The 21,869-nt window shown below is 41.1% G+C and overlaps 1 protein-coding gene across 1 annotated transcript; it reads left to right on the top strand.

The window, feature by feature from the left end:
- The first annotated feature begins 793 nt into the window (after positions 1–793).
- On the top strand, positions 794–21,650 carry LOC124033181 (putative palmitoyltransferase ZDHHC13). Its single transcript, XM_046345144.1, has 17 exons — positions 794–949; positions 4,279–4,499; positions 11,650–11,772; positions 11,956–12,033; positions 12,924–13,068; positions 13,225–13,289; positions 13,465–13,627; positions 14,107–14,232; positions 14,521–14,654; positions 15,064–15,164; positions 16,786–16,910; positions 17,113–17,175; positions 17,355–17,448; positions 17,729–17,812; positions 17,929–18,086; positions 19,948–20,045; positions 20,191–21,650. The coding sequence occupies exons 1-17, from the start codon at positions 926–928 to the stop codon at positions 20,327–20,329; spliced, it is 1,941 nt and encodes a 646-aa protein (XP_046201100.1). The 5' UTR covers positions 794–925; the 3' UTR covers positions 20,330–21,650.
- Positions 21,651–21,869: the final 219 nt, after the last annotated feature.

Raw genomic sequence — 21,869 nt, forward strand, 5'->3', positions numbered from 1 at the left:
GTTCCACTGTATCCAAAGATCACACCTCCCAGCCAGACGGATGTTTCCCCACCACTTTCAAAATACTATTTAGCCTTGTGTTTCAAACTGTTTGAATACTCATATTAACATACTGCATACTACATAATGACTATATACTATATACTATTCGTTCATTGTAGTATACTGTAAACGATCCACTCTCACAATCATTCCAGTTGAGAGTTCTGCTTGTATACAGGAAGTTGATGCTGGTGCTATGCAACGTTTTGCTAGCATAACAAATTACTAGCTAGACTTTTTACGATTTCGGGTGTGTTCATAAATTCAATCTGGAGTGCCAGAGTGCGCTCTGGGCGTTCGTAAATCCAGAGCGTTGTCAGTCAGATTGTTGATTCATAGGTTCATAAATTCAGAGCGTTTCGCTCTCGGAGCATTCGGAGCGTACACTGGACGCTCTGGCAAGCGTTCAACTGTAGTCAGCTAACTGGCTAACGTTGGCTAGTTACACGAATGAGAGAACACCCCCACTCTTGACTATTTTACTCGAACAAGTAGAGCTGGTTAGGCTGTTTTCATGTTATCCATAACATTGGTGACTAACTGTGCTGCTGGCAACAATTTAATAAATGTATTTTTTTTGCCACCGGGCATATTGTAAATTCATCAGTTACTCTGTTTGAGAGTGCTCTAAAATCGGAGTAGATAGACAGAATTAACAATATCAATTGAAACGCACAATGACTACACCACTAAACTAAGAATGACCTTCACTGTCTCTTGGCCACACTCCAGTCCAGTTGGCGGAGGTAATGCACCTTAGTTGGTTGCCAACCGCCATATAAAATCACTGAGGAAGAAGAAGAAGAAGGAAGTTGAGGCCGAAGGGAGTTCGCGCAAAATTAAACGATTTTCGTTGTCCTCTCGTCACATTTCTGGCTGTACAATGGATTGGAAGGGAGATAACGGCGTAAGTTTAACTTTACAGTGATTCTTGATTGAAGAGGAAGGGAATACTTGCTTTCTATTTAGAGTGGTGCTAACATAGCCATCATATCTAGCTAGGTAGCTAGTTAGCCTAAGGTTGGACGCTTCATGAATTGGCAGCAAGTTTGGGGAAATGCCATTGAGAAGAGGTAGCAGTCAAGCATGTCAAGGCAGATGTATAGCTAATAACTAAACTAGCACTGATCAGTAGGTATGTAATGTTAGATTACCAACAACATTTCAGACAACTGTCATCGTCTATGCAGCTGACGTTATTCAGTATAGCTACTGTAGCTAGGTTGATTAGGTAGCTGTATGTGTGTATCGTAGAACTGGGAAACTGTATTAGGTAACTTTCTAACAAAGCTGCAGTAACTAGCATAACTAGGTCTATCAACTGGTGGCTGTTTCCCAGATATGGGATCAAGTCACGGATGGGTAATAATTTGTGAAACGTTCAAACGGGAATCTTTTCTAAAAACGTAGGAAAGTACAAGGTTGCCAACAAACAACGCATATAGTACAGAGTAGCATGATCAATTCACCTAATTAACTAGCTGCCGAATAGGCATCAACTCACCACGTAGCTGGTAAAAACCTCTTAAGGATCCTTCCATAAAAAATAATAAAAAATATTAAAAAATCACCTAAAATGATATACCTAAATCTAACTGCCTGTATCTCAGGCCATGAAGCAATGATATGCATTTTCTTGGTAGCATTTGAAAGGAAACACTTTAAAGTTTGTGGAAATGTTGGAGAATATAACACAATAGATCTGGTGAAGGATCATCCAAAGAAAAAACAACTGTTGTATTTTTTTGTACCATCTTTGAAATGCAAGGAAAGGCCATAATGTATTATTCCAGGCTGGGTGCTGTTTAGATTTTGACCACTAGATGGCAGCAGTGCATGTACACTTTTTTTTAGGCTGATCCAATGAACCATTACATTTGTTGCATTTTTTAAATATATCAAGACTGCCCAAATGTGCCTAATTTGTTTATAAATAACTTCATGTTCAAAATTGTGCACTCCTAAAACAATAGCATGGCATTCTTTCACTGTAATAGCTACTGTAAATTGGACAGTGCAGTTAGATTAACAATAATTTAAACTTTCTGCCTATATCAGATATGTCTTATGTCCTGGGAAATGTTGTTACTTACAACCTCATGCTAATCGCATTAGCCTACGTTAGCTTAACCGTCCTGTGGACATGACACTGATCCCGAAGAAGTTCATGTTTGTCCATAGGCTACCAGAGTGAGGACAGACATTTTTCGGAGTAAACATGGTGAATGAAAAACGTAATTAAATAGCCCACTCCCTACCTGGTATTTTATTATGCTGCTATACAACCTTTTATGCATTGTTTGTTGGCAACCATTGTTTGTTGGCAACAAATTCCTGTTGGAACGCAACACATTATACCCATCCATTGTAATTATTTTTCCAGTCACTAGGTCCGTCTCTCAAGTCGAGTCCCAGGAAGAATGGGTCGAGTTAAGGCCAAGTCGTGCATTAAAAAAAATCTATTCGTGCAATGACTTGTTCAACTTCAAGTCTGTGTCATTATTGAAGCTACCGCAAAGCCCTTTTCATTATTTTGTCTACAACATTATGTAAGAATGAGTTTTTACAAGAAATTCCAAATGCATGTTTAATAAGTAAATGATTACAAAAATAAATTGCCTACCAAAATATCATGTTCCTGCCAGCCTAGTGTGTCGCACTCTGTAGGCTATAGCCTTGAAATAATTTAAATAGGCCATAAAATATATAGCCTTAGTAATTCTTAGGCTACCTATCTGGTTCCTGACCTATTTAGTGTTTATATGCTGTATAATATGACATGTTATATTTGAAATAATGAGTGCTTCTTAGTCACCTTTTATTAAATTGATTTTTTATACTTTTTTTTATTGTAGGAACACAAAGAAAGTACAAATAAAATCAAATAATAGAACAAAAAATGATCTGGCAGTTACAGTGCACTTCATACCTTCATCATCATATTCGTTACATTGACATCTTTGAATTAGACCTTTTCCAAGTACGAAACCCATTTTTCCCAGTATTCTTGACCTCTCTCCTGCTGAGTTCTTAATTAAAGCAAAGGTCATACGCTCCATGTGGTGTATTTCTTCTACAATGTCTATACATTGTGTCACTGTGGGAGGGTCTTTTTGTAGCCATTTCCTAGTGATAGCCTTTTTACTGGGTGCCAGGACCCGTAGTCACCTTTTAAAGAAAAGTATACTACATTACACAGTAGAGCACATGAGTTGAGTAAATTAATGTACTATACTCTACGACTGAACTATACTGTGCTTTACTGTACTGCGCTAAACTGTGCTGTACTTTGATGTTCAAACGTGTGAAAAATAAACATCTATAATTGGTTCAGATTTGGCTGGACCAACCTATTTGGTCTTGTTTGGGGGCAAAGCTCATTAACATAATTGCCAGTGTGTAGAATAATACCCACATATGCAAAGGAGGATATTGCATATATATACCTTTTGTATACCTATTTAGGATGCATTACCATGAAGAGAATGACATTCATATCCATAATTATGCATTTCTGTGGAGTACAGATCAGGGACCCATGATTAAATTCTGTTATCGCAATTCAGTTACTGGGTGTAAATCCACTTCACTTACTGTAGTTAAACAAAATAATAGATTAGTCATAGCTGGTGCCCCATTTCATTCTGCAAACATTGTTGAATCTTAATTCAGGGATTTAACAGAATGTTTGGGAAACTTGGACAGATTTTTTTTTTTAAACTGAGGGAGATTTTACCAAAATTCTGTTAGCTCACTTTGCAGCTGCACAGTTCTTGCAGTAAATGTTTTTTTGTAAAATCTTCAGTGTAAGTTGTTCAAAGTAGTCCTTGTACATGGAGTTTTAATGGTTTGTTAAACTTTGAAATCAATGTTTTTTTGTTTGGCATACATTTGAGTCTCAGTGCAAATCCATTACCATAGAATTGCCTAAATGCCATAACTTGTCTGTCTTTTTCTTAAACAATGGGGAGGAACCAGAAAGATCAGGCTACTGGAATTCTTTGCAGTTTGGTTGTTTTCATGATTTTGTCTTTTTTTATCACATGCCCAATGGGTCAACCTCTGAGCACGCTCAACTTGCATGACTGCTCAGTTCAAATGCCCCAGGCAGTAGGCCAACCCTTAATGTCAATCACTGCGTACCATCTATTTGGAAGTCAGGCAAACTTACCAAAATCGAGAATTTCCATCTTCAGTTGATAATGTACCCATTCTCTCTTTTTGTGTATTTGACAGGTTCACAACCATGACAGTTGCCAAGGCCACGGGGGTCACTCGCATGGGCCTGCGGTGCATGGATTCGGGGGTCACGGCGGTGGTTTGTCGCACGGGTTCATGCCTGCTTTCCATGGCCAATTTGGCCCACGAGCTGACCAGATGATAGACCCCACTCAGCAGCCCAAGAAACGGTCTCATATGGATGACAGCAGCAGCTGGGACATTGTCAAAGCAACACAGTAAGATTCACCACTGTTGTGTCTCATATTAAACCCTATAAATGCCCACTCAATGCAATTGTTCTGATCCCAGCCCCATAGCTCAGGTCAAAAGTAGTGCACTATATGGGTAATATATTTTCATTTGAAATCATCCCTTGAGATCCACAAAGCAGTAGTGATCAGAGCAGTAAGAATTGCCAAATGGCAATACTGAGGACTGAATAGCTTTCAGGGATTGCAAACTTGTCACTCTTTGGCGATATTTATCTACGTGAATCGTGTAGATCTGTAAAAAAAAAAAACATTGCGGGGGACTCTCGCAAACAGATCTTCTCGCTGTGTGATCACTACCTTCTCTGGAGACTGTCCGCATGCACTCCACGCAACAAACTTGTTTCCTTACTGGGAATTTTGGAGTGCAATCGGTATTCAAAATTGTGCTGTAATTATAGTTGATAGATGCAAATTATAGTTGCTTGTATGTTCTCTATAGCCCAAATGATTACACACGGAAGTTATTAACTATAGCCAGCTGACTTTAGCTTGCTATTTGTTTGAGACACATGCTCTTGAATACAGGGTCGGTGTCATTTCAACCATTAGCGGTTTCCATTAACTTGTGCAGTGCTCAAACACTATTTTGCAAAACCTAGTGTTGAATAAAAATGTAGTGTTTGAAGTGTTTCCATTACTCATTTAGACAAATTACACGTTAATAGTCGACAGCCTGTATGCCCTCCCATCAACAGTGCCTTCAGAAAGTATGCACACCCCTGGACTTTTTCCACATGTTGTTGGGTTACATCCTGAATCTAAAATTTGATTGAGATTTTTTTTGTAACTGGCCTACACACAATACCCCATCATTTCAAAGTGGAATTATGTTTTTAGAATAAAAAGGAACATCTGAAATGTCTTGTTTCAATAAGTATTCAACCTTAAGCACAGGAGTAAATATGTACTTAACAAATAAAATATTTTGTCACATGCGCCGAAAACAACCAGTCTAGATCTTACTGTGAAATGCTTACTTACAAGCCCTTAACCAACAATGCAGTTGTATGAAAAATAAGAGTTAAGAAAATACTTTACTAAATTAAAGAATTATTAAAAAAATAACATGATGCTATATACAGGGGGTACTGGTACAGAGTCAATGTGTGGGGTTAGTTACATTTAAGGGTTAAAGTGAGGTAATATGTAACTTTGATTAACTGTTCAGCAGTCTTATTGCTGGGGGGGGGGGTAAAAGCTATTAAGGAGCATTTTGGACCTAGACTTGGTACTCCGGTACTGCTTGCCGTGCCGTAGCAGAGCGAACCGCCTCTGACTAGGGTGGCTGGAGTCTTTGACAATTTTTAGGTCCTTCCTCTGACACTGCCTGGTATAGAGGTCCTGGATGGCAGGAAGCTTGGCCCCATTGATGTACTGGGACGTACGCACTACACTCTGTAGCGCCTTGTGGTCAGATGCCGAGCAATTGCCATAGCAGGCATTGATGCAACTAGTCAGGATGCTCTCGATGGTGCAGCTGTATAACTTTTTGAGGACCCATGCCAAATCTTTTCAGTCTCCTGAGGGGGAATAGGCATTGTCATGCCCTCTTCACAACTGTCTTGGTGTGTTTGGACCATGATCATTTTTTGGTGATGTGGACACCAATGAACTTGAAGCTTTCGACCTGCTCCACTACAGCCCTGTCGACGTGAATGGGGGCATGCTAGGCCCTCCTTTTCCTGTAGTCCATGACAAATGATGGTGTTGGAGTTGTGCTTGGCCTTGCAGTCGTGGGTGAACGGGGAGTACAGGAGGGGACCAAGCACGCACCCCTGGAGGGCCCCCGTTTTAAGGATCAGCGTGGAAGATGTGTTGTTGCCTTCCCTTACCACCCGGGGGCAGCCTGTCAGGAAGTAAAAGATCCAGTTGAGGCGTTTAGTCCTAGGGTCCTTTAGCTTAATGATGAGCTTTGAGGTCACTATGGTGTTGAAAGCTGAGCTGTAGTCAATAAACAGGACTCTTAAGTCACATAAGTTGCATGGGTTCACTCTGTGCAATAATAGGGTTTAAAATTATTTTTTTTAAATTACTACCTTTTCTCTGTACCCCATACATCCAATTATCTGTGAGGTCCCTCAGTCGAGGAGTGAATTTCAAACAATGATTACACCACAAAGACCAGGGAGGTTTTCTAATGTCTCGCAAAGAAGGGCACCTATTGGTAGATGGGTATAAATAAAACGTAGAAATTGAATATCCCTTTGAGCATGGTGAAGGTATTTATTACACTTTGGATGGTGTATCAATACACTCAGTCACTACGATACAGGTGTTCTTCCTAACTCCGTTGCAGAAGTGGAAATGGACCGCTCTAGGATTTCACCATGGGGCCAATGTGACAGTTTAATGGCTGTGATAGGAGAAAACGGATAAACAACATTGTAGTTACTACACAATACTAACCTAAGTGACAGAGCGAAAAGAAGGAAGCCTGAGCAAATCCACTAAAACACATTACTGAGTACCTTTCAGCAGGACAATACCCGAAAACACAAGGCCAAATATACACTGGAGTTGTTTACCATGAAGACAGGATATATTCCTGAGTGGCCAAGTTACAGTTTTGACTTAAATCCCAGAGAGGTAAAACTCAGTTTTTCACAATTCCTGACATTTAATCATAGTAAAAATTCCCTGTCTTCGGTCAGTTAGGATCACCACTTTTATTTTAAGAATGTGAAATGTCAGAATAATAGAGTGATTTATTTCAGCTTTTCTTTCATCACATTCCCAGTGGGTCAGAAGTTTACACGCGCTCAATTAATATTTGGTAGCATTGCCTTTAAATTGTTTAACTTGGGTCAAACGTTTCAGGTAGCCTTCCACAAGCTTCCCACAATAGTTTGGGTGAATTTTTGCCCATTCCTCCTGACAGAGCTGGTGTAACTGAGTCAGGTTTGTTAGCCTCCTTGCTCACACACTCTTTTTCAGTTCTGCCCATAAATGTTCTATGGGATTGAGGTCAGGGCTTTGATGGCCACTCCAATACATTGACTTTGTTGTCCTTAAGTAATTTTGCCACAACTTTGGAAGATTGCTTGGGGGTCATTGTCCATTTGGAAGACCCATTTGCGACCAAGCTTTAACTTTCTGACTGATGTCTTGAGAGTTCACTTCAATAGAACTACATAATTGTCCTACCTCATGATGCCATCTATTTTGTGAAGTACACTAGTCCCTCCTGCAGCAAAGCACCCCCACCACATGATGCTGCAACGCTCAAGCTTCAAAGTTGGGATAGTGTTCTTTGGCTTGCAAGCCACCCCCTTTTTCCTCCAAACAACGATGGTCATTATGGCCAAACAGTTCTATTTTTGTTTCATCAGACCAGAGGGCATTTCACCAAAAAGTACAGTCTTTGTCCCCATGTGCAGTTGCAAACCGTAGTCTGGCTTTTTATGGCGGTTTTGGAGCAGTGGTGTCTGTCTTGTTGAGCGGCCTTTCAGGTTATGTTGATATAGGACTCGTTTTACTGTGGATATAGATACTTTTGTACCTATTTCTTCCAGCATCTTCACAAGGTCCTTTGCTGTTCTGTGATTGATTTGCACTTTTTGCATCAAAGTACGTTCATCTCTAGGAGACAGAACGCGTCTCCTTCCTGAGTGGTATGATAGCTGCGTGGTCCCATCGTGTTTATACTTGAGTACTATTTTTTTGTACAGATGAACGTGGTACCTTCAGGCGTTTGGAAATTGCTCCCAAGGATGAACCAGACTTGTGGAGGTCTACACATTTTTCTGAGGTCTTGGCTGATTTATTCTGGAGCATCAACATTTGTGGGTTCGATTACAGGCTTCAAAATGGCAAGAAACGAAGAACTGAAGGCTATTCTAGGTGAGAAATTGCCAAGAAACTGAAGATCTGGTACAACGCTGTGTACTACTCCCTTCAAAGAACAGTGGACACTGGCTCTAACCAGAATAGAGTGGGAGGCCCTAGTGCACAACTGAGCAAGAGGACAAGTACATTAGAGTGTCTAGTTTGAGAAACCGACGCCTCACAAGTCCTCAACTGGAAGCTTCATTAAATAGTACCCGCAACACACCAGTCTCAACGTCAACAGTGAAGAGGTGACTCTGGCCTTCTAGGCAGAGTTCTTCTGTCCAGTATCTGTATTTGCGTTCTTTTGCCTATCTTAATCTTTGGTGAATGGCACGACAATGGGCCTCAGGATCTCGTCACAGTGATCTCAGGCCTCAGGATCTCGTCGTCTGTGTATTCAAATGACCATTAATTTTTTTTATGCAATTGCGTTTGTTGTCCGTAGCTTATGCCTGCCCATACCATAACCTGTGGTGGAAATTCTAACCAAGCGAGAGAGACTTTATTTCTTCAAACAATCATTTTTTAATATTGTTTTAATTATTGCAATACTGAAGCTGGTCATAGACCACGCTTAAGTGTTTGCCGAGAGCCCAACGAGCAGAACTGAGCCACAGTATTTTATAGTTAAGGGACATCCTCCTGAATAAGTGACAAACTGCAGATGTCTGAAATAGGTCAAAGGTTAGGATTAGTATGTGAGAAAGGAGTATCCCCCAGCCAGATAGCGTTTACTGTGAAGACTCTTCCAATTGTGTGGAAACCAGGGTTTGGCCCCTAAGACGAGGTTCCTCCCATCAGCCGTCCACACCAGAGACATCTCCTCCCTGGTAGGTCACAGTATACAAACACCAACTCATTCTATGGAATGCAGGCTGTAGGTTCTCTCCAAGCCATCATAAATCAATTGCCAGCACCAAGCCCAAGAGGCCCAACTCAGTCCCACAGACACAGATGAGAGAGTACTGAGAAACCTTATTCGATGCATAAACAGTATTATACATAAATTACATGGATTTTCTACCATGAACGCCACTTTCACCTTGGGGCACTCTGTTCACAACATTGACATCAGCAAACCGCTCGCCCACAAGACGCCGTACACGTGGTTGCCGGGTTGAGGCCGGTTGGACGTACTACCAAATTCTCTAAAATGTCGTTGGCGGCGGCTTATGGTAGAATAACTAACATTAAATGAAATTCTGGCAACAGCTCTGGTGGACATTCCTGCAGTCAGCATGCCAGTTGCACACTCCCTCATTGCGCACTCCCTCATAACTTTTGTGTGTGATAAAACTGAACATTCCAGAGTGGCCTTTTGTCCCCAGCACAAGGTGCACCTGTTTTTTAAATATTTTTATTTTTTATTTCACCTTTATTTAACCAGGTAGGCTAGTTGAGAACAGGTTCTCATTTGCAACTGCGACCTGGCCAAGATAAAGCATAGCAGTGTGAACAGACAACACAGAGTTACACATGGAGTAAACTATTAACAAGTCAATAACACAGAGAAAAAAGGGGGAGTCTATATACAATGTGTGCAAAAGGCATGAGGAGGTAGGCGAATAATTACAATATTGCAGATTAACACTGGAGTGATAAATGATCAGATGATCATGTACAGGTAGATAATCACATTGTTTAAGCAGCTTCTTGATATGCCACACCTGTCAGGTGAATGGATTATTTAGGCAAAGGAGAAATTCTCACGAACCAGGATTTGTGTGTTTTTTATGGAACATTTGGAACCTTTCTGAGATCTTTTATTTCAATGCCTGAAACATGGGACCAACACTTTACATGATGCATTTATGTTCAGTGTAGTTTTTATTGGGAAGTGAGATTGCTTTTGATTTTAAAAAACGTATCACTTTTGCATGTGAAAATACCGAATACTAGTGTTTAACCTACATCACTTTTGTTTTAAGCCTACTTTGCTGTTAGCCAGAATAGGGCACCTGGCTCATGGCAGGCTGCCCGCTAATGCCTGCCCGGGCTGGCTTAAACGAATCCCCTCCTTGATACCAACAAATAATGGTGTTTCTTATATCAAAATGAATGACTGAGCACAGAATGCAACCTTATGCGTTCTACAAATAGAATATCAAACGGAGTTCAGAGTGATGTCGTTCAGAATGAGTTCTCCATAAATTGTCACACGTGACTCAGCTGCTTTAATCAGTCTGTTGTTTCTGCGCATCGCCATCAGTTTTTAAAATGTTATTTAGCCATGATGATGAGTGGGCTGTGCAGAGAGTGATGGGTTTTCTTAGTTGTTGGAGCGGTTGCGCAAAGTGGATACTTTTTTTATTTCGCTTGTAAGACCAAACGGGCCAGTCTGACTTCACTTTCACGCTGTCTCTTGAGTTCCACTGCCAAAGAGGAAACCGGAGCACCGTGACAGTTGTGCTTGAGCTTTTACATCACTTAAAACCGTGCGTTTCTAGCCCAAGCCACTCGAAAGTTATGCTCTATATTACCGGAGCTACTGTACTTTCGTCCCTTTCTATGCGAGTTGGTGCACATTTTATATAATTTTATAAACCATGTTGCGGGGCCGTTTTAAACCACCAGAAAGCTGCGAATTTCTGGTTTGATAAACTACTTTCTTTAGTCATGTTACCTTGGCTCTGCACACATTTGGATGGCACAGGGAAATTGATAACTTACTCAGGGATGTGCATATGCCTTATTTATATAATTCTAAGCTAAATCAGAATCAAATCTGTCAATATTTCTGGTGTTCCTTAAATTCTGTTTGGTGCCAACATTTTAGTAATTTATTAGATGCTTTTAACCAGAGCGACTTACATGGGTGACTGCATACATTTTCATAATTCTATTTCCCCACACTGGTCCCACATAAGACCATGTGTTTGGTTTTGTTCCTGTGAAAATCCTGCATCCTTCCGGTCAACTTCTCTCTCAAACTCAACATTTCTGTTCTCCAACCAGACCATGTAAATGTCATTGTAGTCAAGCATGCTAATAACTACCATAACTTTTCTGACCAAATGCAGAAAAGCCATGGCATCAATTTATGAACATGACTAAATACCTACCCCTAGTGTCAGTACATAGATATGACATGACAATCTTGTAGCTTACCACTAGTTGTAAAAATGGTAACCTCATTTAGTGTACCAAATTTTCCTTTTGATTCATGCTTATATTCCAGTACACCTTCCAGAATATTTGACCAGGGATAGATCGATGGATAGAAAGTTTTATTCTATGTGCGAGTGGATCGATTTTCAATATCTTGTCCCCTGTGCTTGGATTCTAGGTTTGGTATTCTGGACCGATGTAAGGAACTGGTGGAGGCTGGTTACGATGTGAGGCAGCCTGACAAGGAGAATGTCTCCCTCTTACACTGGGCAGCCATTAACAACCGTGCAGAGGTGGTCAAGTAAGGGCTCTACATCAAACGTGTGTCTGATTTAGGAATGTAGTTTTACATTTAGATTTTGAATGTGGAGTTTTTTTCAAGCCAATGTCATTCCCAAAGAGGAACCCATGCTAAGCGGAAGATTCCTGTGCAAAGACATTGGTAGGTGTATTTTTAAGATGTCTGTTCAATTCTCTTTCGTAGGTATTATATATCCAAAGGGGCCGCCATAGACCAGCTAGGTGGTGACCTGAACTCCACACCCCTGCATTGGGCCATAAGGTAATTGCTTTGTTGGTAGGCAAGGTCACCCCCTCTCCCTCTCTATCCACCCTTACAGTTTCGGTCAAATATATTGGCACACTTACATGATTTACTATTTCTTCTCAGATACGTTTAAATGGAAAACTTGCTTTGTTCACAAGTGTATTTGTTTGATCCACTTCAAAGTAAAACAAAAAATGGCCTGGACTAAATTATTCAAATGAATTTGGTTGGAGGCAAGTTCTCATTTACTGTGTCATAGAGCCAAACATGGAAATGGTTCCAATCATTTTTTCCATAGGGGATTGTTTTTTAGAAGCGCTTAAAATAAGGGCTGTGTTTCGTGCACGCTTACCCTGGCGTGACGTTTGGTGCTTACCCTGGCGTGACGTTTTGATAACCAGGGAAATCTCTCTCGGACAAGGGGACTTTTATCATTATATTTGCCTATATTTATCATCAAAGTAGACCTCATGCAAGACTACAATTCCGTGCAAGCTCCTGCACGTCATCTCTAGCTGACACCTTTGATAATAGGTATTGTCAATTTAAAACTTGCACAAGACAGTTCACATAATTGTCCATTTTATTTGTTACTATATTTAGCTAACATTAGATTGTTAATTCAGAGATTCTTACCTTTGCCTCAATTCGGCAGTCTCGTCCAGATCATTGCATTTATAGTCCTTTATGGTAGCCACATTAGCAACAAATTAGGGGGGTAAAATAAAGCCAAAATATATTGATAAGTCACCATATCCTAGAGAGATTTACATGGTTATCAAAACGCCACGCCAGGGTAAGCACCAAGCAATGCAGGTGTAGAAGCACGAGATCCGAGATATGAATTGTGTTATTGGGTACATATCAATATGGTTTGGTGATTTTATGTTTGGTTGTCTGGACAGGCAGGGCCACCTCTCCATGGTGATCCAGCTGCTGCGGTACGGAGCAGACCCATCTGTGGCCGACGGGGAGGGCTACCGCAGCCTGCATCTGGCAATCCTCTTCCAACACATGCCCATAGCAGCCTACCTCATGGCCAAGGGACAGGTGAGACTCTTGCTCTCTTTTCCTCTCTCAGCCACACTCATTCTCACATTTATTCTTGTGCTTTCTCATCCTTATTTTCTCTTTTATTCTCCCTTCAGTCTAACATGCCCTTTTTTTTTTCAATGAGTGTTTATTTTCAATTTTTTTCTGTTGTAGGAAGTTGACCTTCCTGACTCAAATGGGCAGACACCCTTGATGTTGGCAGCACAGAAAATCATTGGGTACGTTTCCCTGCAACCCAATGATTAGTTGTTTCTTTTCCATGTATTCTTACAATAACATTATGTCCTCAATAACTGGCCTATTAGGCTGTTTTGGAAATGTACTAGTTAAACAGGTCATGGCTAGTGTTAGGGTGGGGATATCTGAAGTCAATAAACTAATAATTGAATGCAGGCCCGAGCCCACTAACTTCCTGATGAAATGCAATGCGTCGGTGAGTGCGGTGGACAAAGTGAACAGGAACTCTCCCCTGCACTGTGCCGTGCTGGCGGGAAACGTGGACGCTGCACACGTCCTGTTGGAGGCCGGGGCTAGCGTGGATGCCGAGAACGCCAACGTGAGAACCTACTCAGACTCTCTCGCGCACACACACACACACACACTAATTAATCCTATCATAAATGTGAGCTCCTGGAGGACACTGGCTGCCATATAGCGATGGGTTGTCTTCACACACAGTTACACACCTCTGGTTGTGGGGGGGGGGGGGGGGAATACATGTGTTGGCCTGTTTTAAAAGATGAACTTGTGCATATTTATTTGCTATCGTAGATCAAATTGTATTGGTCATATACACATGGTTAGCAGATGTTGATGTGAGTGTAGCGAAATGCTTGTGCTTCTAGTTCCGACAGTGCAGTAATATCTAACAAGTAATCTAACAAATTCACAATGACTACCTTATACACACAAATGTAAAGGGATGAATAAGAAAATGTACATATAAATGGATGAGCGATGGCCCTAGTGACTATAGTGTGTGAGGTTAACTAAGGATTGCGAGTGTGATGGTGTGACTTGCGTTTGTCTCCTCAGGGTCACACACCCATAGACCTGGCCCACCAGGTGCACAGCCCACTGCTCATCCACATGCTCAACCACATCAAGCAGGAGAGGATACGCTCCAGCTCCCGCTGCCTGCGCCTAGTTAACCGATACAGGGTATGGACACCACGAACAGACTTTTCCTCTGCCTATGTTACTTCAACACACAGGGTGTGTGGGGCACTACACTTTCGTATCCTCAACAAATGTCTATGAGAGATGTTAACCCATATTTCCAGTATTGTGTGTGCGACAGCATAAGGGAGAACAATAATTAACCTCTTGCTTAAAATAGAGATCCCAACGCTGCAGTTTTCCTCACATTTTGGTTGAAATTAATACTAGTATTTCTCTTTTTAAAGATTATCTACGTGATTATCTCTCTGTGTCCTGGTCTCTGTTTAGGTGTGTCTTCAGTTTATGTTCAGCGTTGCTGTGCTGGGCAGTTTGGGAGCGATCGCTGACTTGAGCTCAGAATCCTGGCTGCTAAAAGGGGTTCTGCTGGCCTGTGTGATGGCTGTGGTCAACCTGGCCCAACGGTGAGAACGCACATTGGCCTGCCCGTGGTCAATCCAGTAGACGAGACCACACACCATCACAGTGGTTAGGGTTGATCAGCTGTTATGAGTGTTCTTCAACTGCTAGTTAACTGAGATGCATTGAGAGATCTGCAGTGCACCCCATGTCGAGAGCTCTGTTGGTATTACTAGGGACCTCCCGCAAGATGGCGCTCACATACTGACTAGTAGTAGCCTGCTTTTATTCATATTGTCCGTGCTTGGTTCTGTCAAATCTCCCTGGGCAGTCGTTTGCTGACACGACTGCTCATTAAGTAGAAAATGTACTTTAGGAGCATTTATGGCACAACTCATTTTTAATTTTCACTCAAGACTTCTATTAGTTGAAACAATGTTATAACGTATACAATAAGTGTGTGTGCACTTGCAGGCAGTTGGCGAGCCAGGCCCTGCAGTCGCTGGTTCCTGCTACAGCTCTCATGGCGTCAGTCTTCTGGATGCTGGTCACCTGGTGCCTGTGGTTCCTGCCTGATATCCTTTAACACAGGGCCTCTGACACTCTCACTCCAACCCAGCACAGCACTCTACATTCTGTGTTTGCCTGGCATGTAACACTGTACTAAATCAACACTTAAAAAGCTCCCCTGTCATTGACTGTCCTAGTCTCTCGGTCTAATTCAATCCAGCCCATTCTAGTCCAGCCTAACCAAGCCCATCTCTTTAACCTGTTGCGATGAGCCATCCCGGATCCGGGATCGTGAATACAGCCTCAAGCTCATTACCATAACGCAACGTTAACTATTCATGAAAATCGCAAATGAAATGAAATCAATATGCTAGCTCTCAAGCTTAGCCTTTTGTTAACCATAGCAAAACAAGCATTTGTGTAACAGTATTGATAGCTAGCGTAGCATTTAGCGTTAGCATTCAGCAGGCAACATTTTCACAAAAACCAGAAAAGCATTCAAATAAAAATCATTTACCTTTGAAGAACTTCAGATGTTTTCAATGAGGAGACTCAGTTAGATAGCAAATGTTCAGTTTGTCCAAAAATATTCTTTGTATAGGAGAAATCGCTCCGTTTGGTGCATCACGTTTGGCTACCAAAACAAACCGAAAATTCAGTCATCAAAACGCCAAACTTTTTTCCAAATTAACTCCATAATATCGACTGAAACATGGCAAACGTTGTTTAGAATCAATCCTCAAGGTGTTTTTCACATATCTCTTCGATATATCGTTCGTGGAAGTGTGCTTTCCCCTCTGAATCCCATGGGAAAATGCCTGCAGCTGAAGATTACGCACCAATTTAGACAAAGGACACCGGGTGGACACCTGGTAAATGTGGCCTCTTATGGCCAATCTTCCAATGATATGCCTACAAACACGTCACAATGCTGCAGACATCTTGGTGAAACGACAGAAAGGGCAGGCTCATTCCTGGCACATTCACAGCCATATAAGGAGACAATGGAAAACAGAGCCTCAAATTCTGCTCATTTCCTGTTTGAAGTTTCATCTTGGTTTCGCCTGTAGCATCAGTTCTGTGGCACTCACAGATAATATCTTTGCAGTTTTGGAAACGTCAGAGTGTTTTCTTTCCAAAGCTGTCAATTATATGCATAGTCGAGCATCTTTTTGTGACAAAATATTGAGCTTAAAACGGGCACGTTTTTTTATCCAATAATGAAATAGCGCCCCCATAGGTTGAAGAGGTTAAGGAGAGCTGGAGCTCCTTCCTCCTTGCAAATTTTATCAGATGGCGGGGTACAGTGTATACATGGTAGACAGCACGAAAGTATAGGGTTCGGGTGGTATTTTCTACCCATGCTGCTATGGGTAATATATGTGCTTGAGAGGCTGCAGCACTATCGCTGCGCCGCGCTTTTGCGCCAAGTACATCTCGGTCCAGTGTCATGGTTTAAGTGTTAAAAGTAGTTAATGCAATATACTGTGTTTCATACCCATACAATTCAAATCTGGACCTGTCAGTTGTGTTTTCTTTGTTCTTCCCCTCTAATCAGGGACTTATTTAGTCCTGGGACACTAGGTGGGTGCAATTTAATTATCAGGTAGAACATGACTTCCAAGGTAGGTTGGCATACACCTACTGTATTTGGTGTGCCGTTATGTCCTTAACCCGTCTCCCTACATTGTCCCAGTGCCACGGTACAGGTATTGTTCACTTTCAACGCCACAGCTCTGCTCTACTACTACCTCCGCTCCTGTAGGACTGACCCCGGCATCGTCAAGGCAACCGAGGAAGAGAAAAAAATGGTAAGGAGCAGGACATCGGGAGAGGCGTTGTTCCATCACTATTGTTAAAAAAAAAAAAAAGACTGCTAGAAAACATTATGGACAGGTCACAACATTTACCCGGGTCAGGCTCGAGGGGAAGTTGGCATGTGACATAGCTGCCTATCTACTTCAATGACATGGATGTGATTTTGATCTTGTTAGTCTTCCGTGTCTCCAACAGAATGTGGTGTTGCTGGCAGAGGCGGGCTGCTTGGACCCCAGGATCTTCTGCACTTCCTGTATGGTAAGCCACAAGGACCAAAGTCGGCCGGTCACATTCCAACACATTTACTCAAACCATAGCTATTAGCGGCATACTGAAGACTTCCAATTAACAAATATGTTTTTGCTGAAGCTTTCACATTTTAGAAAATGTGGTGATATGAAGAACTGCTGATTGGTTGTTGTTTTTCGGTTATGCAGATGAAGAAGCCAATGAGGGCAAATCACTGCTTCTCCTGTGACGCCTGTGTGGCAAAACAGGATCATCACTCCATCTGGATCAATGGCTGCATAGGTAACTAAAACCACAGAGCTTATATATTTGTCTACCGTATATTATAGATATCGTTTGTAGGATAATCTACCCTAAGCCTCAATACGCACTAATAGGTTTGTGTAGTGGAATACAATCATTGTAGTGGCAGTCAACTAGTATTTGAACACTTGGAAATATAGTATTCTAAGATTACCTGACTCAAATACACAGCCAGCAGTAGCCACTTTGTCAGCACCAGAGTTATACGTTTTAATGACCAAGTTTCGGTCTTCTTTCCACCCATCCTTACTTCCTTCAGGTGCCAGGAATCACCACTTCTTTGTTCTCTTCCTGCTCTCTCTCTGCCTGATGGGAGCGTGGATGTTCTACGGATGTCTCATGTGTGAGTGACAGTCTCAATTAGTCACATAGACAGTAGTACTTTATTGCACTTTATTTGTGTACATTCTTAAGTAAATGCATTATCTTCTTGCCTGACATTCTCGTGTTTGTTGCCAGACTGGTCAAAGCACTGTCCGCTGCACTACCAGGAGGAGGGTGTGTGGGGTGTTATCTCTGCCCTGGTGGGCTGTTCTTCGTGGGTACTGGGCATCTTCTGTCTAGCTTTCTTCCATACCGCCTGGGCTTCCATACTACTGGTCATACAGCTCTACCAGGTAACTGTGTTTGTGTTTTTAGAGGTCCACCGATTATGATTTTTCAACGCCGATAGCGATTATTGGAGGACCAAACAAAAATGCTGATACCGATTAAACTGCCAATTTTTATATATATTTATTTATTTGTAATAATGACAATTACAACAATACTGAATGAACACTTTTATTTTAACTTGATATAATACATAAATAAAATATATTTAGTCTCAAATAAATAATGAAACGTGTTCAATTTGGTTGAAATAATCTAAAAACACAGTGTTGGAGAAGAAAGTAAAAGTACAAGTGCAATATGTGCCATGTAAAAAAAGCTAATGAACGTATGACAGTTGGTGGTTCCTTTTAACATGAGTCTTCAATATTCCCAGTTAATACGTTTTAGGTTGTAGTTATAGGAAATATAGGACTATTTTTCTCTACCATTTGTATTTCATATACCTTTGACTATTGGATGTTCTTATAGGCACTATAATATTGCCAGCCTAATCTCGGGAGTTGATAGGCTTGAAGTCATGAACAGGGCTGTGCTTCAAGCATTGCTAAAAGCTGCTCGCAAACGCAGGAAACTTGCTGTTTGAATGAATGCTTACGAGCCTGCTGCTGCCTACCACCGCTTAGACTGCTATATCAAATCATAGACTTAATTATGATATAATATAAACACAGAAATATGTGCCTTATGTCATTAATATGGAACCTATAATTTAGAAAACAAAACGTTTATTCTTTCAGTGAAATATGGAACCGTTCCGTATTTTATCGAACGGGTGGCATCCCTAAGTCTAAATATTGTGGTTACATTGCTCAACCTTCAATGTTATGTCATAATTATGTAAAATTCTGGCAAATTAATTACGGTCTTTGTTAGGAAGGAATGGTCTTCACACAGTTTGCAACGAGCCAGGCAGCCCAAACTGCTGAATATACCCTGACTCTGCTTGCACAGAGTCAGGGTATATAATATTGCCTGCTAACATTAATTTATTTTCACTAAATATGCAGGTTTAAAATATATATACTTGTGTATTGGTTTTAAGAAAGGCATTGATGTTTATGGTTAGGTACACTGGTGTAATGATTGTGCTTTTTTCACGAATGCGCTTTTGTTAAATCACCCGTTTGGCGAAGATGAAGTAGGTTGTGATTCGATGATAAATGAACAGGCACTGCATTGATTATATGCAACGCAGGACAAGCTAGTTAAACTAGTCATATCATCAACCTTTTGTAGTTAACTAGTGATTGTTTTTTTTATAAGATCAGTTTAATGCTAGCTAGTAGCACCTTACTGTGGCTCCTTGCCAAGGTAATCGGTCGACCTCTACTGTGTGTGTATGTAGTAGCTAAATGATGCTACAATAAAACCTCCACTGTTACAACTGCAAGTATGTTGTATTTGAATAACGTCTTGAAACGCTGTTGTCTCAGAGCTGTTAAAGAACTACTGCATTACAATGTGCACTCGCGCTACATACACTATTTGATTTTCTCGTTTTGCTCGAGCTGCCATTGTTTTTCCTGTGTATTTCTTTCGATTTGCTCAGAATCAAACGCTGCGTGTATTATTCATGATTGATGTGTTGAAGCAGTCTTGCTGCTGCGCCTTCCCCAGGGCAGTCCCCCCTGCTGGGGCCCCACTCACACTGAGATGTCTCTCACTGCCTTAATGATGCCGGGCTGGGAGGAGCGCTGAACTGCTATTTGCTTTAGTCTTTTTTTAGGAAATATTTAAACGAATGCATTATTTATCGTTGTTTTATCATCATTTTTTTACGACTTGTAAGCCGAAGTGACAATTTGGAGGCATAGTGGCATTTCTATTTTAGTTAGACGTGTGTCTGTGTGTCTGTCTGAATAGATTGCGTTCTACGGCCTGACCACCGCAGAGAGGGCAAACCTGATGCTTCGCCAGAGGAAACTCCCACAATCCATCTCCCTCAGACAGAACCCTTACAAGTAAGTGGTCTTCATCAGGCTAACCTGCCGATTCTGTTTACTTGGTGACGAAAGCAATAAGCAGTGTTCCCTCACACTATTTAGGATTGTAGCCCAGTGCTTCTCTTTCACTTTCTCCATTCTTCTCTTTTCTCTCCCTCCATAGTTTGGGTGTGGTGCGTAACCTGGTGTCATTCTTCCAGCTGCGTTGCTGTGGGCTGTTCAAGCCTGCCATGGTCGACTGGACCCAGCAATACCCACCTGGCCGAGACCACATGATGTTCGGCCACCCCGACATCGTCTGACCCCACAGGGTCAGAGGGCAGCTAGGGCTGGGTCCACAATCGTTCTGGACCAAACGGATTAAGCTTATTTATTTTTTAATCTTTTGTAAATTTTGGACAGCCTGTGAAGAAACACCACTATAAAGGGAAATAGCATGGAGGAAGTTGTACTGACTTTTTTTTATGTGTTTGCTTTTTGTACAGACTACTGCTGCCTTATGCTGGTATATATTAATGAGGGGGAAAAAGGAACATTTGAAATATAATTTGTGTGAAGTCAAATTAGCCTTAAGATGGCTTAAATTGTATATTAAGTTAGTCAGTGTTTTTATGAATATAAATATAGTTATATTTTGATCCATGTGTTTTTTTAATGAAGAATGATCTTTTAAATGTCTGTTTTACAGTGTTCCAAGAGGCTGTGAGTGTTTTTAGATTGAAGGACCAACACCGTAGACAGTTTAAGCAAAGCATTGCTTTGTCAGTCACTGAACTCTTTTGATTGGAGCATGCAGTGCATACAGTTTCTCTAGAGCAGTTTTTCTAATACTGGTACTGTACCTCCTAAGTATGCTCATTTTCTATCCAGCATCTCTCGACAGTGGACACACAAACCATTGCTGTTTCCGATTCCCTCTCCCAGAGGTGTGTGTGCTCGTTCACTCCCCCTTGTGTATTTAGAAGGAATGAACGGGTGGAAGAAATATGGTTGACAGTGTACTGTTGGCAGTGCTTTTACATCCATTAAGGGTGAACTAATGCCCACTATTGGGAGAAGGCAAGGAATCAGAACTTAACCCATATCTCAACAATCCAATATCCAACCACCATCCTACGAACTATGCTCTTCTCTTTCAGCCTTAAAGCAACCGTCTTGAGATTTCCAGTCATTTCGATTAATGACAAACTGTCTTATGTTATCGTAACCAAAACGAAAGACCCATTACTCCATTAGTTGTGTTTTTATTATCATATTACGACTTTATGTGCTAATGTATAGCTTCAAGTCATGCTAAGAAATGTTCTCGTGGAATATCATTCCGACAGCTAGAAATCAAGTGATATTTCCATGTGTAAATGTCATGGGATACATTTGATTCACTGTTTACATTTTTGTGTTGAAGTCACACTGATGGTATGCAAGTCTTACAGGGTGTGGCTTTGATGAGACTGGACAGTTTACATTTTTATTATTTTGACCTGAAATGTCATGTGATGATATTAGCATCCAAGCAATGTTGCTTTTTTCCAGCTTTTTTTCTGCATAACCACATGAAGTAATGTGCCATTGTAACCCGCTGCACTGGATATTGGAATAAAGCATTGCAAGTAGTTTTTTTTACTATGGTGTCAGAAAGCCTTTTGAGTTCGATACTGTATGTGAGCTTTGATTTATGTCCCCATGACTGTTTATGGAGATTTGGTATCTTCATGTTCCAATCGATCTTGCATAGCCCATGTGAAGACATGGTAAGTAAAACTTAAATTGACCTTTTTTATTTATTTTTTATCCATGTACACACACCCTAATCAGCCTCCTGCAGTTTATGTACTTTTAATT

The sequence above is a fragment of the Oncorhynchus gorbuscha genome, linkage group LG04 (assembly GCF_021184085.1).
Source record: "Oncorhynchus gorbuscha isolate QuinsamMale2020 ecotype Even-year linkage group LG04, OgorEven_v1.0, whole genome shotgun sequence".
In the NCBI taxonomy this organism is placed as follows: Eukaryota; Metazoa; Chordata; class Actinopteri; order Salmoniformes; family Salmonidae; genus Oncorhynchus; species Oncorhynchus gorbuscha.